This window comes from Heterodontus francisci, chromosome 6 (assembly GCF_036365525.1).
Source record: "Heterodontus francisci isolate sHetFra1 chromosome 6, sHetFra1.hap1, whole genome shotgun sequence".
In the NCBI taxonomy this organism is placed as follows: Eukaryota; Metazoa; Chordata; class Chondrichthyes; order Heterodontiformes; family Heterodontidae; genus Heterodontus; species Heterodontus francisci.
Window position 1 is genome coordinate 51,976,671 of NC_090376.1, and position 17,262 is coordinate 51,993,932.

General features: G+C 41.2%; 1 protein-coding gene across 1 annotated transcript in view; it reads left to right on the forward strand.

Moving 5' to 3' along the window:
• The window catches only part of LOC137371299 (palmitoyltransferase ZDHHC20-B-like), a 103,294-nt gene that overhangs the window by 41,320 nt on the left and 44,712 nt on the right, over nucleotides 1-17,262 (forward strand). The window contains exons 5-6 of the mRNA XM_068033642.1: nucleotides 8,629-8,698; nucleotides 11,915-11,947. Of these exons, the coding sequence (XP_067889743.1) occupies nucleotides 8,629-8,698; nucleotides 11,915-11,947 (103 nt within the window). The remainder of the gene's footprint in view (nucleotides 1-8,628; nucleotides 8,699-11,914; nucleotides 11,948-17,262) is intronic.

Sequence of the window (17,262 nt, forward strand, 5' to 3'; positions counted from 1 at the left end):
AACTCTGTTGCGGTCAGACCAGAGGCGAAAGGGCAGCCTGAGACTCCTTCCTCACCTGGTCGTAACACATGCTAAGTGGGACAAACTAAGGACAGATCTATCACTGGACAATAGAAATGCTGTGGATGTTCAGTAACTACAGAATTTTTAGACCTGTCTGTAACCTTGTGGCCCAGCACATCCTTCACTTCTGAATCACCATCAAGCTGGGAGACCACGACCGAAATTATTGGGGAGCGTGCAAGTGGGTGCCATAGCAGCAAAAGGCATCCATTGGAATAGGGTATCAACTGAGTGAAGCTACTACACAGGGAAACCTATGTGCTAAACACCAAAAGTAGTAAACTGTAGACAGAGCTAAGTGATGTCTCATCCAGTCAAGAATAGTGTGAACAACCAGTTCACTAACAGGAGGAGGAATTGGCTCCATGAATATCCCCACGATAAATCCCAGAATGAAAGTGCAAGAGATGGGACTGGAGCTTGCAAGCAGCTTCAGCCAAAAATGACAAATGTTCTTGAGGTCCAAGCATCACGGATGCTAGTGCCTAGCCAATACCATTCACTCCAAGTGACATTAAGAGGCAATTCAGTGCAGAAGACAGAGAAGAGGTATAGACCATGACAATATCTTAATTGTAGTGCTGAAGATCTGTGCACCAGAGCTAACCAGTTCCTTAATTAGTTCATCCAGTAGATCTATCACATGGGCACCTGCCAGACTATGTAGAAGATTACCCAAACATGTCCTCTCCATAAAAACACAATAATTCTAACCTAGCCATTACTTCCTTGTTAACCTCTTGGGAGTCATCAGTGATGCCATCAAGCAACATCCATTCACTAATAACCTGCTTATTGATGCTCAGTTCAGGTTCCACAAGATCTGAATGCCAAAGAAGAGGCAAGAGTAACTGCCCTCAAAATCAAGAATTCAACCAAGTGTGGCTCCAAAAAGCCCTAGCAATGCAAAGGGAAAAACCTTCAGGTGGCTGGAAATGTATCTGATGCAAAAGAAGATGGTTGTAATTATTAGAGGCCAATCTTATTAGCTCCAGGACACTACTGCAGGAGTTACTTGGGGAAGTATCCTTGGCCGAACTACAGCTGCTTCATGAAGTGAAGGTCATTCAACATACGGTCAAGAGTGGGGCTTTTTGTTGATTCCACAATATTTTCATCTTTAGGTGTCATTCAATTTAAACAGGCGAGTCAGGGACTTACATCCGTTAGCGTTGCAAACTCTTACATTTACCAGTTCTGAAGAAGGGTCACAGACCTGAAACGTTAACTCTGCTTCTTCTCCACAGATGCTGCCAGACCTGCTGAGTATTTCTAGCATTTCTTGTTTTTATTTCAGGTTTCCAGCATCTGCAGTGTATTGCTTTTATTGCCACTTTGAACCTGCCTTTTGGTAACCAGGTATTGGCCTAAGCAGACAAACTAGAAAAAAATTAAAGAAATATTTGGTGATACAGAAAACTTGTCATTTTTTAAAAATGGCTCAATTTTCTTGTGTTTTAACACTACTGGAGCATAAACATGCTGGGTGATGATGTGTTGGAACACAAGTTCAGTCCCTCACTTTGCTGGTTGTTAATCTCAACTGGCCTACTGTGAGGAGTAACCAGATAACTGACTGCACTGGGTGGGAGGGAGAAATTGAATGAGCAGTTTACATTGGGATACATTTGTGTATGCCTGCTGATATTTAGCTCAAGAAAAATATTTGGGAAAATAAGGAACGGGGTATTACTTTTCCAAAACAAAAGTGATATCGATGTCATCTTGAGATTGCGGTTTTAGGTGTAAACATGAACTTATGCAGATATTTAAATGTTGAGTCTTCCCTTTCTGGTCCCCATCCTAGCTGACATTGTAATTGGCTCCTATTTCTCGGGTAATCTCCCCTGCCTTTCAAAACTGCCAGCACCTTCTTCAAGAAAGAAAGTACTCTTGACCTCACAAGCTACCACCCATCTCCAACCCTCTTTCCGTCTCTAGAGTTCTTGAACATGTTGCCTGCTTCCATCTTTCCTGAAACTTCGTGCTTGAGTCTGTTCAATCAGGTTTCCATTCCTGCCACAACACTAAGCAAAGTCACAAATGATATCCTGTAATTGAAACCACAATGCATTTTTCCTCGATCTCTCTGCATTCTTTGAGATGATCAACCTCATATTCCTCATTCAATGTTTTTGTTCCATTGTTTAGCTCTGTTGAGTTATCCTCATTTGCTTCCACACTTATCTGTCCAATCAAAGTTAGAGCATCTCTAGCAGTGGCTTCGCTTCTCTTCCCACCCCATCACCATTGCCTCCAAACACCCCTAAGGCTCTCCCCTGGATTTCCTCCTACATTCTGCCCTTGGCGACACTTAGAATCATAGAAAGTTTAAGGAAGAAAAAGAGGCCACTTGGCCCATCGTGTCTGTGCCGGCTGAAAATGATCCACCTATTCTAATCCCACCTTCCAGCATTTGGTCCATAGCCCTGCAGTTTATGGCACTTGAGGTGCATATCCAGACTCCTTTTGAATGAGTTGAGTATTTGCCTCAACTACCCTTTCAGGCAATGAGTTCCAGACCCCCACCACCCTCTGGATGAAAAAGTTTTTCTTCATCTCCCCTCTAATTTTTCTACCAATCACTTTAAATCTATGCCCCTTGACCTCTCTGCTAAGGTGAATAGACCCTTCACTGCCACTCTATCCAGGCCCCTCAAAATTTTGTACATTTCAATCAGATCTCCCCTCAGCCTTCTCTGTTCCAAGGAGAACAATCCCAACCTATCCAATCTTTCCTCAGAGCTGCATTTTTCCAGTCCTGGCAACATCCTCATAGATCTCCTCTGTGCCCTCTCTAGTGCAATTACATCCTTTTTGTAATGAGGTGACTAGAACTGCACACAGTACTCAAGTTGTGGCCTAACTAATGAGTTATACAGTTCCAGCATAACCTCCCTGCTTTTGTATTCTATTCCTTGGCTAATAAAAGAAAGGATTCCATATGCCGCCTTCACCTTATCGACCCTGTCCTGCACCTTCAGGGATCTGTGTACATTCACTCCAAGGTCCCTTACTTCCTCTACACTTCTCAGTATTTTCCCATTAATCATGTATTCCTTTCCCTTGTTTGACCTGCCCAAATGTATCACCTCGCAGTTCTCCAAGTTGAATTCCATTTGCCACTTTTCTGCCCATCTGACCAGACCATCAACATCTTCCTGCAGCCTACAGCTATCCTGCTCACTATCTATCAATCTTTGTGTCGTCCGCAAACTTCTTGATCATGCCCCCTACATTTACGTCCATTAATATACACCACAAAAAGCAGGGGACCCAGTACTGAGCCCTGTGGAATGCCACTGGAAACAGCCTTCCAGTCGCTAAAACACCCGTCAACCATTACCCTTTGTTTCCTGCCACTGAGCCAAGTTTGTATCCACCTTGCTGCATTTCCCTGGATCCCATGGGATTTTATTTTTTTTAACCAGTCTGTCATGTGGAACCTTGTCAAAAGCCATGCTAAAATCCATGTAGACCACAACAACTGCACTACCCTCATCTATCTTCCTTGTTACTTCAAAAAATTCGATCAAGTTGGTCAAACAAGATCTTCCCTTAGCAAATGCATGCTGACTATCCTTGATTAACCTGTACCTTTCTAAGTGACAATTTATCCTGTGTCTCAGAATAGATTCCAATAATTTGCCCACTACTGAGGTTAGACTGACTGGCCTGTAATTATTCGGTCTATCCTTCGCTCCCTTTTTAAACAGAGGTACAACGTTAGCAATTCTCCAGTCCTCCGGCACCACACCTGTAACCAATGAGGACTGGAAAATGGTCAGACCCTCTGCTATTTCCCCTCTCGCTTCTTTTAACAGCCTAGGCTCCATTTCATCTGGCCCTGGTGATTTATCAACTTTCAAGGATGCTGATCCCATTAATACTTCCTCTCTCCCTATGTTTATCACATCCAATACTTCACACTCTTCCTCCTTAACTACAGTCCCCCTTTTTTGTGAAGACAGATGCAAAGTATTCATTAAGAACCATACCAGTATCTTCTGCTACACATAGTTACCTTTTTTGGTCTTTTATGGGCCCTACTCTCTCCTTAGTTATCCTCTTACTTTTAATGTATTGATAAAACATCGTTGGGTTCACCTTGATTTTGCTTGCCTATATTCTTTCATGCCCTCTCTTTGCTTTCCTAATTTCCTTTTTGATTTCACCCCTCCACTTTCTATACTCCCCTCGATTTTCTGTCGTCTTGAGTTCTCGATGTTGGACGTAAGCTTTCCTTTTCTGCCATATCTTGCCGTGTAGGCTCTTTGACATCCATGGGGGTCTAGATTTGGCCGTCTCACCCTTTTTCTTTGTGGAAACATGTTTACCCTGAACCCCTTGAATCTCCCCTTTGAATGTCTCCCAGTATTATAACACCGATTTGCCTTCAAGTAGCTGTTTCCAGTCCACCTTCGCTAAATCACTCCTCAGTTTAGTAAAATTGGCCTTGCTCCCATTGAGAACTCTAACTCCTGTTCTATCTCTGTCCTTTTCCATAATTATGTTAAAACTGACTGAATTATGATCACTACTACCAAAATGCGCTCTCACTGCCACTCCTTCCACTTGCCCATCTTCATTTCCTAAAACTGTCTAAAACTGTGCTCTCTCTTGTTGGACTTACTACATACTGGGTAAAAATATTCTCCTGAATGCACCTCAAGAATTCTGCTCCCTCAATTCCTTTCACACAAAAACTATCCCAGTTAACATAGGGGTAATTAAAATCCCCTACTATTACTACCCTATTCTTGTACTTCTCAGAGAATTGCCTACATATCTGCTCTTCTATCTCCCTCTGACCATTTTGGGGGTCTATAGTACACTCCCAGCTGTTTGCCCCTTTTTTGTTCCTTAGTTCAATCCATATGGCCTCATTTGATGAACTTTCCAACATATCATCCCTCCTCACAGCTGTAATAGTTTCCTTGACCAAAATTGCTACCCCCCCCCCCTCTTTTCTTATCCCCCTCCCTATCGAGTCTGTAAATTCTGTAACCAGGGACGTTGAGCTGCCACTCCTGTCCCTCCTTCAGCCATGTTTCTGTAATAGCTATGATATCATATTGCCAGTATCTATCTGTGCCTCAGCTCATCTGCTTTTTTTGCTGTACTCCTTGCATTGAAATAGATACCCTTGAGCGCTGCCAAACTCTGTTTTCTAATCCTCGGTTTCTCAGTCTTCCAGATTCATCCATTAATTTTCCGCCTTCCATTTTAATTTCTGATTTTGACCCAGCTGAGTCTACCCTCAGGTCCCCATCCCCCTGCCAAACTAGTTTAAACTCTCCCCAACAGCACTAGCAAAACATCCCACAAGGAACTCTGTCCCGGCTCTGTTCAGGTGCAACCTGTCAGGTCCCATCTACAGGTCCCATCTCCCCCAGAGCCCATCCTAATGTCCCAGGAATCTGAAGCCCTCCCTCCTGCACCATCTTTCCAGCCATGCATTTACCTCTTATCCTTCTATTTCTGTACATACTTGCACGTGGCACTGGGAGTAATCTGGAGATTACTACTTTTGAGGTCCTGCTTGCTAATTTCTTACCTAGCTCCCTAAATTCTGACTGCAGGACCACATCCCTCTTTCTGACTATGTCGTTGGTTCCGATGTGGACCATGACTGCTGGCTGTTCACCCTCCCCCTTCAGAATGCTCTGCAGCCACTCAGTGACATCCTTGACCCTGGCACCAGGGAGGCAACACACCATCCTGGATTCATGTCTGCGGCCACAGAAACGCCAGTCTATTTATTCACCTATCACAATGGCTCTTCCAGTCTTCCGTGTAGCCCTTGTGCAGCTGAACCACCCGTGCTGCCATGGACTTGGCTCTGGCTGCACTCCCCAGGTGAAGCATCACTTTCCTCAGTATTCAGAACTGAATACCTGTTGGAGAGTGAGATGTACTCGGGTCTCCTGCACTACCTGCCTGATTCTTTTTGACTGTCTGATGGTCACCCATTTTTCAGCTGTGGGGTGACCACAGCTATAAACGTGCTATCCAAGTAGCTTTCATCCCCATGAATGCACTGTAGTGTCGCCAGCTGCTGCTCAAGTTCCTAAACACAGAGCTAAAGCTGCTTCAATTGACGACACTTCCTGCACAAATGGTTCTCCAGGATACAGGAAGCATACTGGAGCTCCCACATAGTACAGGAGGTGCACTCTCGAGGTTGAAGCAACCCTGCCATTCCTTTATTTATTAGTTGACCCTTTGCTCCTGCTAAAAAAACAAACTTAACAATACTACAACAGCTTAGAATTATTAATAAAACCTTAGTCGGATCAATCCGACTAAAAATCAATACAGTTCACTAGTTAAAATAAACCTTACTCAAAAAAAAACCAGCTACTCACTTGTTCCTTATTAAGCTGTTTACACACACACCCTAACAGTAGTGTACTAACCCAGTATTTAGAGTTATTCCCTAACAGCAGTTACTCCCCAACCAATCACCTTCCAGCTTTCCTGTGACATCACTGCTCACTTGTTTTCAAACTCCGGTATGCCTGGACTCCTCTCGCTACTCTCCCAGAAGGTAAGTGCACTAGGCTGCGATCCTCGGGCTTTATTTATCCGCTCCTCGCTCCATGTTCTGCCGCAGGTCCACTCCCCCCTCCTGCTCTCCTGGAAGGTAATTATGCTAATGGCACTCAGCTGTGTCCCTCCATCATCAATTTCAACCCCTCCACTGCCTTGATGTTGTCTGATTGTTTGTCTGATATTCAGTCTTGGATAAACTGCAATATCTACCAGTTGAACTTTGAGAAGAATGAAGCCATTGTCTTCAACCCTCACCATAAACTCTGTACTCTCACCATCAGTTCTATCCCTTTCCCGATCTCCCCTCTCGCTGAACCAGATTACTCTCGGACTTGGTCTCCTATTCAGCTTCGAGCTGAGTTTCCAACTTCATCACACTGACTGCCTATTTCATCCTAAATAACATTGCCCACTGCTGCCCTTGCCTTAGCTCGTCTACCAGTTAAACCCTTATCCAGGCCTTTGTCACCTCCAGATTCAACTAGTCCTGGATAATCTCCCATCTTCCTTATAGGTGTAGCATCCATGGTGATCATAATTTTGCACTAAGTAGCCAATATCTTTATGGCTTATGCGAGGAGCGAAAATATTATTAATACTTTGAAGTTTAGATTAAGGTAAATTGTCTAATAGATATAGAGAAAGCATTGTACATGTTAGCCAACCAGTTACTTGAGAGTCATGTGCAGCTGGCCTGTGGCTGAGCTGCAGTTCTCTGAATGCTTTGTTTTGCTGCACTGCCTCCCTCTCTCTCACATGGCCCTAATGTGAGGAATGCAGAATAGGCAAGGACAACATCAGCCACATAATGGCTGTGTGTGTGGGAAAGACAGTTTAAGCATTCAGGAAGAAACACTTCAGTCACCTGAGTGGAAAGTGATTGCTCATTTCAACTGAATCCTCAAGTTCACTCTATTGGTTTTGAAAGTACTGCAAATTCAATTATATCATTAAATGTTGAAAATAATTCAGCTTGGTTACTACAGGATAACACTGTCTATCTGATACAAATAACACAAACCTTTCACACACAAGGTAGGGAAAATGAGAGCTCCTTCCCCTAAACGACTGTGGATGCTGGGTCAGTTGAAATTTTTGAGACTGAGAATGATAGATTGATGTCAGAGTGTCAAGATATATGGAGCAAAGGCAGATAAATGAGTTGAGGTACATATCAGCCATGTCTAATTGGTGGAACAGGCTTGAGGGGCTGAATAGTTTACTCCTGTTCTATAAATTATTTTCATCTGACTTTTGTAATCTGTAATCTGATTTACTGTGTACTCATGTCACTATTTATATTTAATAGTAATTTTGCATTATCCTATGCAGATCTGTTTTAAATTATCACCAATATGTTTCTCATATTTTAATATCCATTATTTTGGTTGAAGAATGGAAGATAACCTAAACTATGATGTAATTATTGTGACTGAGTAGTGAGAGCAAAAACAATTTTTTTGATAAGCATGATATTTATTTGTACCTCTATCCCATTTGAAGTAAAATGATAAAAATGGAAGAACTGGGGAGAGACGGAATGATTGAAAGGAGAGAGAACGAGACGGGGCTGTGAGAAAAAGAGGGGGGAATGATGAGTACTAAGCATCTCAGAAGTCACATTGGGTTAGATTTCAAAATTTGGATGGCATTCTTGCAGTGAGAATATTAATAACCTTGCGCACTGTTTAAAACTTGTGGCTTTTATCAGTATGCAATTTCTTTTTCCAACTCTTATGCTTTGAACACTGCAGCCTTATAAAGACCAGTAGCATGTCACATCCTGACTTTCAGTCTTGAACAAGTTCTGATGAGCTGCATGGATATGATTAAGACAATGGAACATAATTTATGTGTGTAATCATAAAAGAATGATGGATTAGATGTAGAGGATGCATTATGTAGATTCTCCATTGATAAGGTATAACTAGAAAACACATCTTGTATGTTGGATATATTTCTTGATACCTGTGTTGATCCATATTCAAACAACTTTTTGCTTCTTTGCAGTTATCAGGTACTGTGATAGGTGTCAAATAATTAAACCCGACCGATGTCATCATTGCTCTGCCTGTGACATGTAAGTTGATTTTATACATTTGTAAGTTTAGGGGTTTTTGCTTTGAGAAAATAAACATTTAGAAATGTGTGCCCCCAAACCCCACAAACGCATAGTCTGTATTATGCTATCTTTGTAAAGCTAATCTGGCTGCACTGCATTTGGGTTTAACATTATAAAATACATGGCAAGGTGAGATGTAGCTTTGTGCCTCTGGTACATCACTGGATAAGTTTACAAACTTGGACAAAAGTAATGTATAAAGTGGAGACAAACTCTTCCAATTTTTTAATAAATTATATTGAATTTTTCAAATAATTACAATCATGATGCAAATTTATGTGAACATAGCAGTGCTACAACCATGCTATTGCCTCAGTATAATATATGGGTTGGGGGAAATGTCATAACAGGGTGTTCACTAGACTGAATTAGTCTCGCTTCTCCTTTGCATTTCTGTACTTTGACTTGACTGCAATGCTGTGGGGACTTGCTCTGTGTTCAGCTGCTCATTGCTAATTAGGGGTGGAGTTTAAACTTTCAGCTTTAAGGTGCAGTATGTTTTCATGGCTATTTCTTGAAAATGAATGAAGTGCACCTCATACTTGATCAGTGTCCACTATATGTTGCATTTCTGAATCTTGTACTGTTCTTGCAATGTTGGGGCTGAGACTCTCTTTTTGGCTACTGCTCACTAGGCATAGTGTGCAGGTAGGGCTACAGTGTCAGTACAAACCTACCCAATGCAGATTGAGCAGGAGCCACGCACAGCAAGTCCCAGCCACAGCATTGCAAATAGACTTTATGGTTTAAAATTAGAACTTAGCAGTACCTTCCATAATTTGAGGTGCAGTTCTTTCATATTTAAGGAAGAACAATGGAAATGCATCACTCAAACGCTGTATCCAAATGTTTAATTTTTGCAGGTGGGATGTAAGTAATTGCTGAATGGAGTCACAACAGTGCAAGTACAATCGGGGTGGCAACATTGCAGTCATGACAACTATTTGTACATTATAACAATAAAATTTGGGATTATCATTGCAAGTTAAAGCATGTTTTTTCCACTCAATTTATGCAGCCTCTTTAATGCATAGAATGTAAACTGTATTTAACAATTGCAGTATTCTATTTATAAGGCTAGCTTTACAAGGAAAAGGCCTACAGTGAGATTGTTTTTTATGTGGGATGCATTATTGACTGAGTCAAATGCCAAGTGGTTATGTTGGAGGTGAGAATCTTTTTAAAGAGGATTTGTTGTGCAGTATATAAATATTGAACATTGATTCTACCTGCAAATTTTGTGTGTGTGCGTAATTTGATCATGCTAAAGTTTTGTAAGATGTGCAAGAGTTTCTATTTGACAACTCTTTGGAAAACATTTTAAAATGCAAAATACATTTTTCACTGTATTGGTAGGTTTCTGGTTTTTGGATTTAACAGATTTAAAACTTGATATTTAGCCCTTCTTTCCCTGTAACGTTTTAAATTGATTATTTTTGCTATTTTTATTTTGCTAAATCTATCAGTTTTCACATTGCATGTTCATTATCATGGTTCACTTCTGTAGGCGGACACTGCATCTACGAACCAGGTTGTGCCTTTACCTGTTCGTTATCTAGGTAAATGTAGTTAGACCTAGGGATTGAACAGAGAAACCTTGCTGCTGTACTCTGGCTTGTAACTGTACAATATCATAAGCCACCACATGATCGCCTTGACTTTGGAAGACAGAAGAATATGCATTTTATCGGCTCAAACTCGAGCTGTAAGTAAATCACCAAATTTATTTAACATTAAAAATATAAATGAACATTAATACATACAGTATATTTACAATAATTACATAATTACTGTTCCCCTATTAACAAAACAGAAAAGACACTTCTGTTGCACTAACTCTCAATTTAAAATTGATCCTTGAAACATGGTAACTCAATTATAGAGCAAAGTGCTACCACAGTGCCTCAGAATATCTTTGAACCCTTAATGAGTTCAGACTAACTGCTTACTGGGGGAAAATCTGCCACAGATACATCCAAAATCTTTTGAAGATCTGAACAAACGATGTCAAGGTACTGTATCTCATAACTGTATTAGGTAATCAGCCATTCACTCATTCATTACATGGAAATTTTGCCCATACAATTAACAGCTGCTACTTGCAGTAAAATTCAGACCTGCTTGTCTATATTCAACCAAGGTGTCGTGCTCACTAAATTGAATAGAATAACAAGTTAAAGCAAACATGGCAGATACTAGTCTATACTGTGACTATCAACAAAGTGTCCAAAAATAATGCAGCATAGACAAAAATAGTTTATTTTCATCGCATGAATATTAAATAAATATATTTGCCAAAACTGCAAATAAAGCAAATATCCAAATACTTCCATGAAGATCTGATATACTTATTTATAATGAGTCCAACATTGCTCTAACACCAACACTTAGTTGAATGTAAAAGTTTCCATGGTACTGTTCGAAGAGCTTGGGAGTTCCTTGTGTGTCCTGCCTAATATTTATCCCTCAACCAACATCTAAAACAGATGATCTTGTTATTTATTTCATTACTGTTTGTGGGACTTGTTATGCACAATTTGCATGCCACATTCCTGCATGACAAGTGACTACAGTTCAGAAGGTTGGCTGTAAAGTGCTTTGACGCATCTTCAGGTTGCGAAGGATGCTATATAAATGCAAGTTCTCTTTTCTTCCTTGTTTCACATGGTAGAAATCAAAGAACAATGTAGGAAATATAGAGGAAGAGGGACTGTTCCAATCGTATATTTTGATCTCTTGAATTACCACATTTAGAAAATGCCATCTAAATTGGAATATTGTGTACTTAAACTGTTAGAACACACTGCTTGCAGATTGCACATAAACAGTATCATACAGTTGGAGACATTCTCAGTTTTCAGAATCAATACATGAGATTTCACCTGATTTTGCACCAATGTTAACTTTCCAAAGGAAATACTGAAAGCTCACATAATATCTGGGTTCATTGCAACTGAGAAATGGCTAAAATAATAAAATGACTACTAAAATTGATGAAAATGAAGCCAAAAACCAGAAACCCCATTTAAGGTTACATCTCAAGGGAAGAAATTCACAAGCTGCTCACTAGTCACAAAGACAGTCTTATAGAATGCGTCGAGTATATTAGTTTGCTAGTTTACTTCAGGTGAAAAAATTCGATTAGTTTTGTGCTAACCTTTGTTTTTTTTTCAGGTGTGTATTAAAAATGGATCATCATTGCCCTTGGTATGTTATGGTCATACAATATACATTTTGGTTATACTTAAAGTAACAAGTGAAACAATGCAATTAGTGAAACATTTTCCTTTCACAAAAGGGGGATTGACATTGTATGCAGGAGGGGACAGGACTTGGTTTTATTTCAAAGGAGACCGAGAAAGAAAATGTACAATTTAGTTGGCCAAAAAATCCAGTATGACTGTTGCAACATCTAACTTTTCATTTTTATGTTAGTGTTAAATGCTAAGATTTATCAAAAATAAATGTAGTACATGATATCGTGGCATCATGAGTAGAATACACTGTTTCATTGTTTTTACAAATATGATCAAACATTGATGCTTTCAGTACAAGAGTAGTTTAATTTTGACACCTACATTTTCATTATGGATGTGCAATTTTATAACTTTTCTACAACTACAGCTGTGTTCTGGTTGTAATGTATTATTGCATGTAAAACTGCAGTGGAGTAGCATGTTTGAGTAATAGTGTGCATTACAATGGAGTAGCGGAACACAATTTTGATTTCCTGATCTGAGTTTCTCTTTTTGTCCAGTGTGACATTAAGGATTGTTACGGCCAGATGGTATGACGTAGGTGGTTCCCACTGTTCGACCCCCCACCTGACCGCAACAAATGTACTTGTATTAAGAATTTAACTCTTTTGTGTTTTATTTTTCAAATAAACAGACAGTGACAGGTTTTCTTTTTAATAACAGAAAGTCAATTGTTTGTTTATCGCTATGCCTTATCGTGAAATTGTCGCAACCTCGTTCACTCACGCATTGATGCACGCACACACCAAGAAACAGATAGAGAAGGGAAAGTGGTAGGTAGGTTTTTGTGGGGGAGAATGGTTACGATAAACCTGTTGAATTCTCTTGAGACTCAAAATCCAGGTAGTTGCAGGCCTGTGGTGATTGTAGATTTCTTTCTTGATCGAAGGTTCGGTTGAAGTTGGTGGGTCAGTTCTAGCTCTATCTGCTGTATGATGTAGATGTCAAATCTTTTCCAGCTGGGTATGTGCTTTCTGGCTTCTTGGAATGCCAGCAATTACAAGTAGCTTCACCTTCTCAGTCAGTCTCTCTCTTTTTTCTAGCTGTCTTTTTTAAAGTTAAAACTGTCACTCCTCACCATATGTTAGGAGGTATTCTGGTTTCTTACCCATGGTGATTGCACAATGGCCCAGTGTGGCGACTTCACACCTCCTTTGTTTTAGAAGAAGTCATTCAATTTTGGAATGTTTTTATGACAGGTGTGAGATGGGTTTCATTATCACCTTTGGCTTTGAAAATTTGTCCTTTGTCTTTATCAGTCTATTTGAATATGCAAAAGGTTTGCTTCTGCTGCCATTTCGGACCTCTGTTCACTTTTGAAAATAAAGGTTCATTTTTTAATTGATTCTTTAACCAATAATGCTACATCCCTTCCTTTTTTTAAATCTCCCTCCCTATCCTGCATGAAAACTCTATCCAGGGATGTTGAGCTGCCATTTTTGCCCCTCTTTAAGCCAAGTTTCCATTATAGCAATGATATCATGCTGCCATGTGTCTATCTGTGCCCTCAGCTTATTGGCTTTATATTGCTATATTCCTTGCATTTAAATAAATACCTTTTAACACTGCCAAATTCCTGTGCTGTACATATTTTAACCTGCTTCTTCTGTCTTTCGAGAGTCACTCGCTAGTTTTCTGCCTCCTATTCCTTTCTATGAATTTATCCTATCTGAAACTGCCCTCAGATTCCCATCCCCCTGCCAATCTAGTTTAAACCATTCCCAACAGCACCAGCAAACCTTCCTGCAAGGATATTCGTCCCAGTCCTGTTCAGGTGTGGACCGTCCGGCTTGTACAGGTCCCACCTTCTCTGGAACCGATCACAATGCCCCAGAAATCTGAAGCCCTCCCTTCTGCACCATATCTCGAGCCACGCATTCATCTGGTGTATTCCCTTATTTCTATACTCTCTAGTGTGTGGCCTTGGGAGTAATCCAGAGATTACTACATTTGTGGTCTTGCTTGCTAATCTCTTTCCTAACCCTAAACTCAGCCTGCAGGACCTCATCCCTTTTTCTACCTATATCATTGGTACCAATGTGGACCATGACCTCTGGTTGTGAACCCTCACCCTCCAGAATGCTCTGTTGCCACTCGGTGATATCCATGACCCTTGCACTGGGGAAGGCACCATACCATCTTGGAATCATGTCTCGACCACAGAAAAGCCTGTCTGTTCACTAACTATAGAATCCCCTACCACTATTGCTCTCCTATCTTTTCTTCCCTCCCTGTTCAGCTGAGCCACCCATGGTGCTCTGGTCATGACTCTCGCTGCACTCTCCAGAGGAACCTTCTCTCCCACTGGTACTCCGAATTGAATACTGCTTAGAAAGTGGGACGCCCTCCGGGGACTCCTGAACTACCTACCTGCCTGTACCTTCGCTCACTTAAGCTGTGGGCTGACCACCTCCTGAAATGTGCTATCCATGTATCTCTCATCCTTGCGAATGCACCTCAGCGACACCAGCTGCTCCTCGAGTTCCAAGAGTCGGCGCTCGAGTTTTTGCATTTGGTGGCACTTTCTGCACATGTTGAACAGGACATGGGTAGGGTGCTGGAATTGGAAGTGAAATAAACACAATAAAATGGTTATAAATAGAATGAACAAACGAGTAACCACCTGTCGACTACTGGTATTTTAGCTTCTACTTAGTAGATAGACTTAAATGTTAGGAAAAAAAATCAGCAGCTGTAGACTGCAGGAAGATATCAAGGTGAGCAGAAAAGTGGCAAATAGAATTCAGCCTGGAGAATTGTGAGCTGATGCATTTGGGGAGGTCAAACTAGGCAAAGGAATAGGCAGTTAATGGGAAAATACTGAGGTGTGTAGGGGAAAGGAGGGACTTCGGAATGAATGGGCACAGATCCCTGAAGATAGCACGACAGGTCGATGAGGTGGTTAAGAAGGCATATGGAATCTTTTCCTTTATTAGCCGAGGTATAGAGTATAAGAGCAGGGAGGTTATGATGGAACTGTATAAATCATTAGTTAGGCCACACCTTGAGTACTGTGTGCATTTCTGGTCACTTCATTACAGAAAGGATGTAATTGCACTAGAGAGGGTACAGAGGAGATTTACGAGGATGTTACCTGGACTGGAAAATTGCAGTTATGAGGAAAGATTGGATAGGCTGGGGTTGTTCTCCTTGGAACAGAGCAGGCTGAGGGGTGATTTGATTAAGATGTACAAAATAGTGAGGGGTCTGGATAGAGCTGATGGGAAGGGCCTATTTACCTTAGCAGAGGGGTCAGGGACTAGGGCACATAGATTTAAAGTGGTTGGTAGAGGATTAGAGGGGAGATGAGGAAAAATCTTTTTCACCCAGCAGGTGATGGGGGTATAGAACTCACTCCCTGAAAGGGTAGTAGATGCAGAAACCCTCATCTCATTTAAAAGGTGCCTGGATGTGAATCTGAAGTGCCATTAGCTGCAGGGCTACAGACCAAATGCTGGAAAGTGGGATTAGGCTGGGCGGCTCATTTGTCGGCTGGCGCAGACCCCGTTGGGACAAGTGGTCTCCTTCTGTGCTGTAAATGTTCTATATTTCTATATTTCTTAAGTGTGTTGTACATGAACTTTGTAGACTAAAAGGGAAAAATCAGTCATGCATAATCTTGGGAGACCAAGTGAATCGTAGAGTGGTTACATCACAGAAGGAGGCTATTTGGCTAGTCGTGTCCATGCTAACTCTCTGCAAGAGCAACTCAGCTAGTTCCTCTACCCTGCCCTTTTCCCGTAGTCCTGCCAATTTTTATCCAATTCCCTTTTGAAAGCTCCGATTGTATCTGCCTCCAATACGCTCTCAGGTAATGCATTCCAGATCCTAAGCACTCGCTGCGTAAAAAGCTTTCCCACATGTCACAGTGCCAAAATCACCTCTGTTTCTTGACCCTTCTGCCAATAGGAACAGTTTCTCTCTACCTACTCTTTCTAGACCCCTCATGATTTTTAACATCCAATCTCTTCTCAACCTTTTTTTTCTAGTGAGAACAGCCCCAGCCTCTGCAATCTATCCACATAACTGAAGTCCCTCACCCCGGCACCATTCTTGTAAATCTTTTCTGCATCCTCTCTTAAAGCCTTCATGTTCAACCTGAAGTGCAGTGCCCAGAATTAGGCACAATACTCCAGTTGAAGCCAAACTTGAGTTTTATAAAGGTTCATCATAACTTCCTTGCTTTTGTATTCTATGCCTCTATAAAGTCCAGGATCCCGTATGCCTTTTTAACCAATTTCTCGACCTGCCAAGCCACCTTCAATGATTTGTGAACATATACCTCCAGGTCTCTCTCTTCCTGCACCCCTTTTAGAATTGTACCCTTTATTTTATATTGCCTCTCCTCGTTCTTCCTACCCAAATGTACCAGTTCACACTTCTCTGCATTAAATTTCATCTGCCATGTGTCTGCCTGTTCCACCAGCCTGTCAGGGTCCTCTTGAAGTCTATCACTATCCTCCTCACAGTTCACAATACTTCCATGTTTTGTGTCATCTGCACATTTTGAATTTGTGCCCTGCACATTCAAGTCATGTGCACACCTTCCTCAGTCCCTAAAACAACTATTAACCACAACTCTTTCCTGTCACTGAGCCAACTTCGTATCGATACTGCCACTGTCTTCTATTCCATGGGATTCAACTTTACTGGCAAGTCTATTGTCATGCAGGCCCCCACCTGGCAAGAATGAGGCACATTAATTTCACCACATGGACATTAGATTTCAAATTGTTGCTGGGAAGAAAAGGCCTGTTACAAGGGGTTGCCAGGCCCCTGGCTGGAAAGACATTTTTGCATATTAACCGACGGTGCTTGTAGACAAAGGAGCTACTCCCTGCTCCAATTAAATTCACAAACAGATGTGGTCAGACCAGTTAGTCACATGGCTAACTGTCAACTGCATTACCCTTATCAACCTAACGCATCAAAAAACTCAAATCAGATTAGTTAAACATGATTTGCCTTTGCCAAATCAGTGCTGGCTTTCCCTAATTAATCCACATTTGTCCAAGTGATAATTTTGTCCTGGATTATTATCTCGAAGCTTTTTCGCCACCGTGGTTAAGCTGACTGGCCTGCAATTGCTGGGCTTATCCTTTAGACAAGAGTGTAACATTTGAAATTTTCCAGTCCTCTGGCACCGCCCCTATATGTGCTGTAAACTTAATTTAGAACTTACTGTCTTACGTCTTAGTCTTCTTACTCTAGTGCTATCTGCTGCTACCAATTCTTTGTGCAACTTGTTTATTATTTCTAATTCTA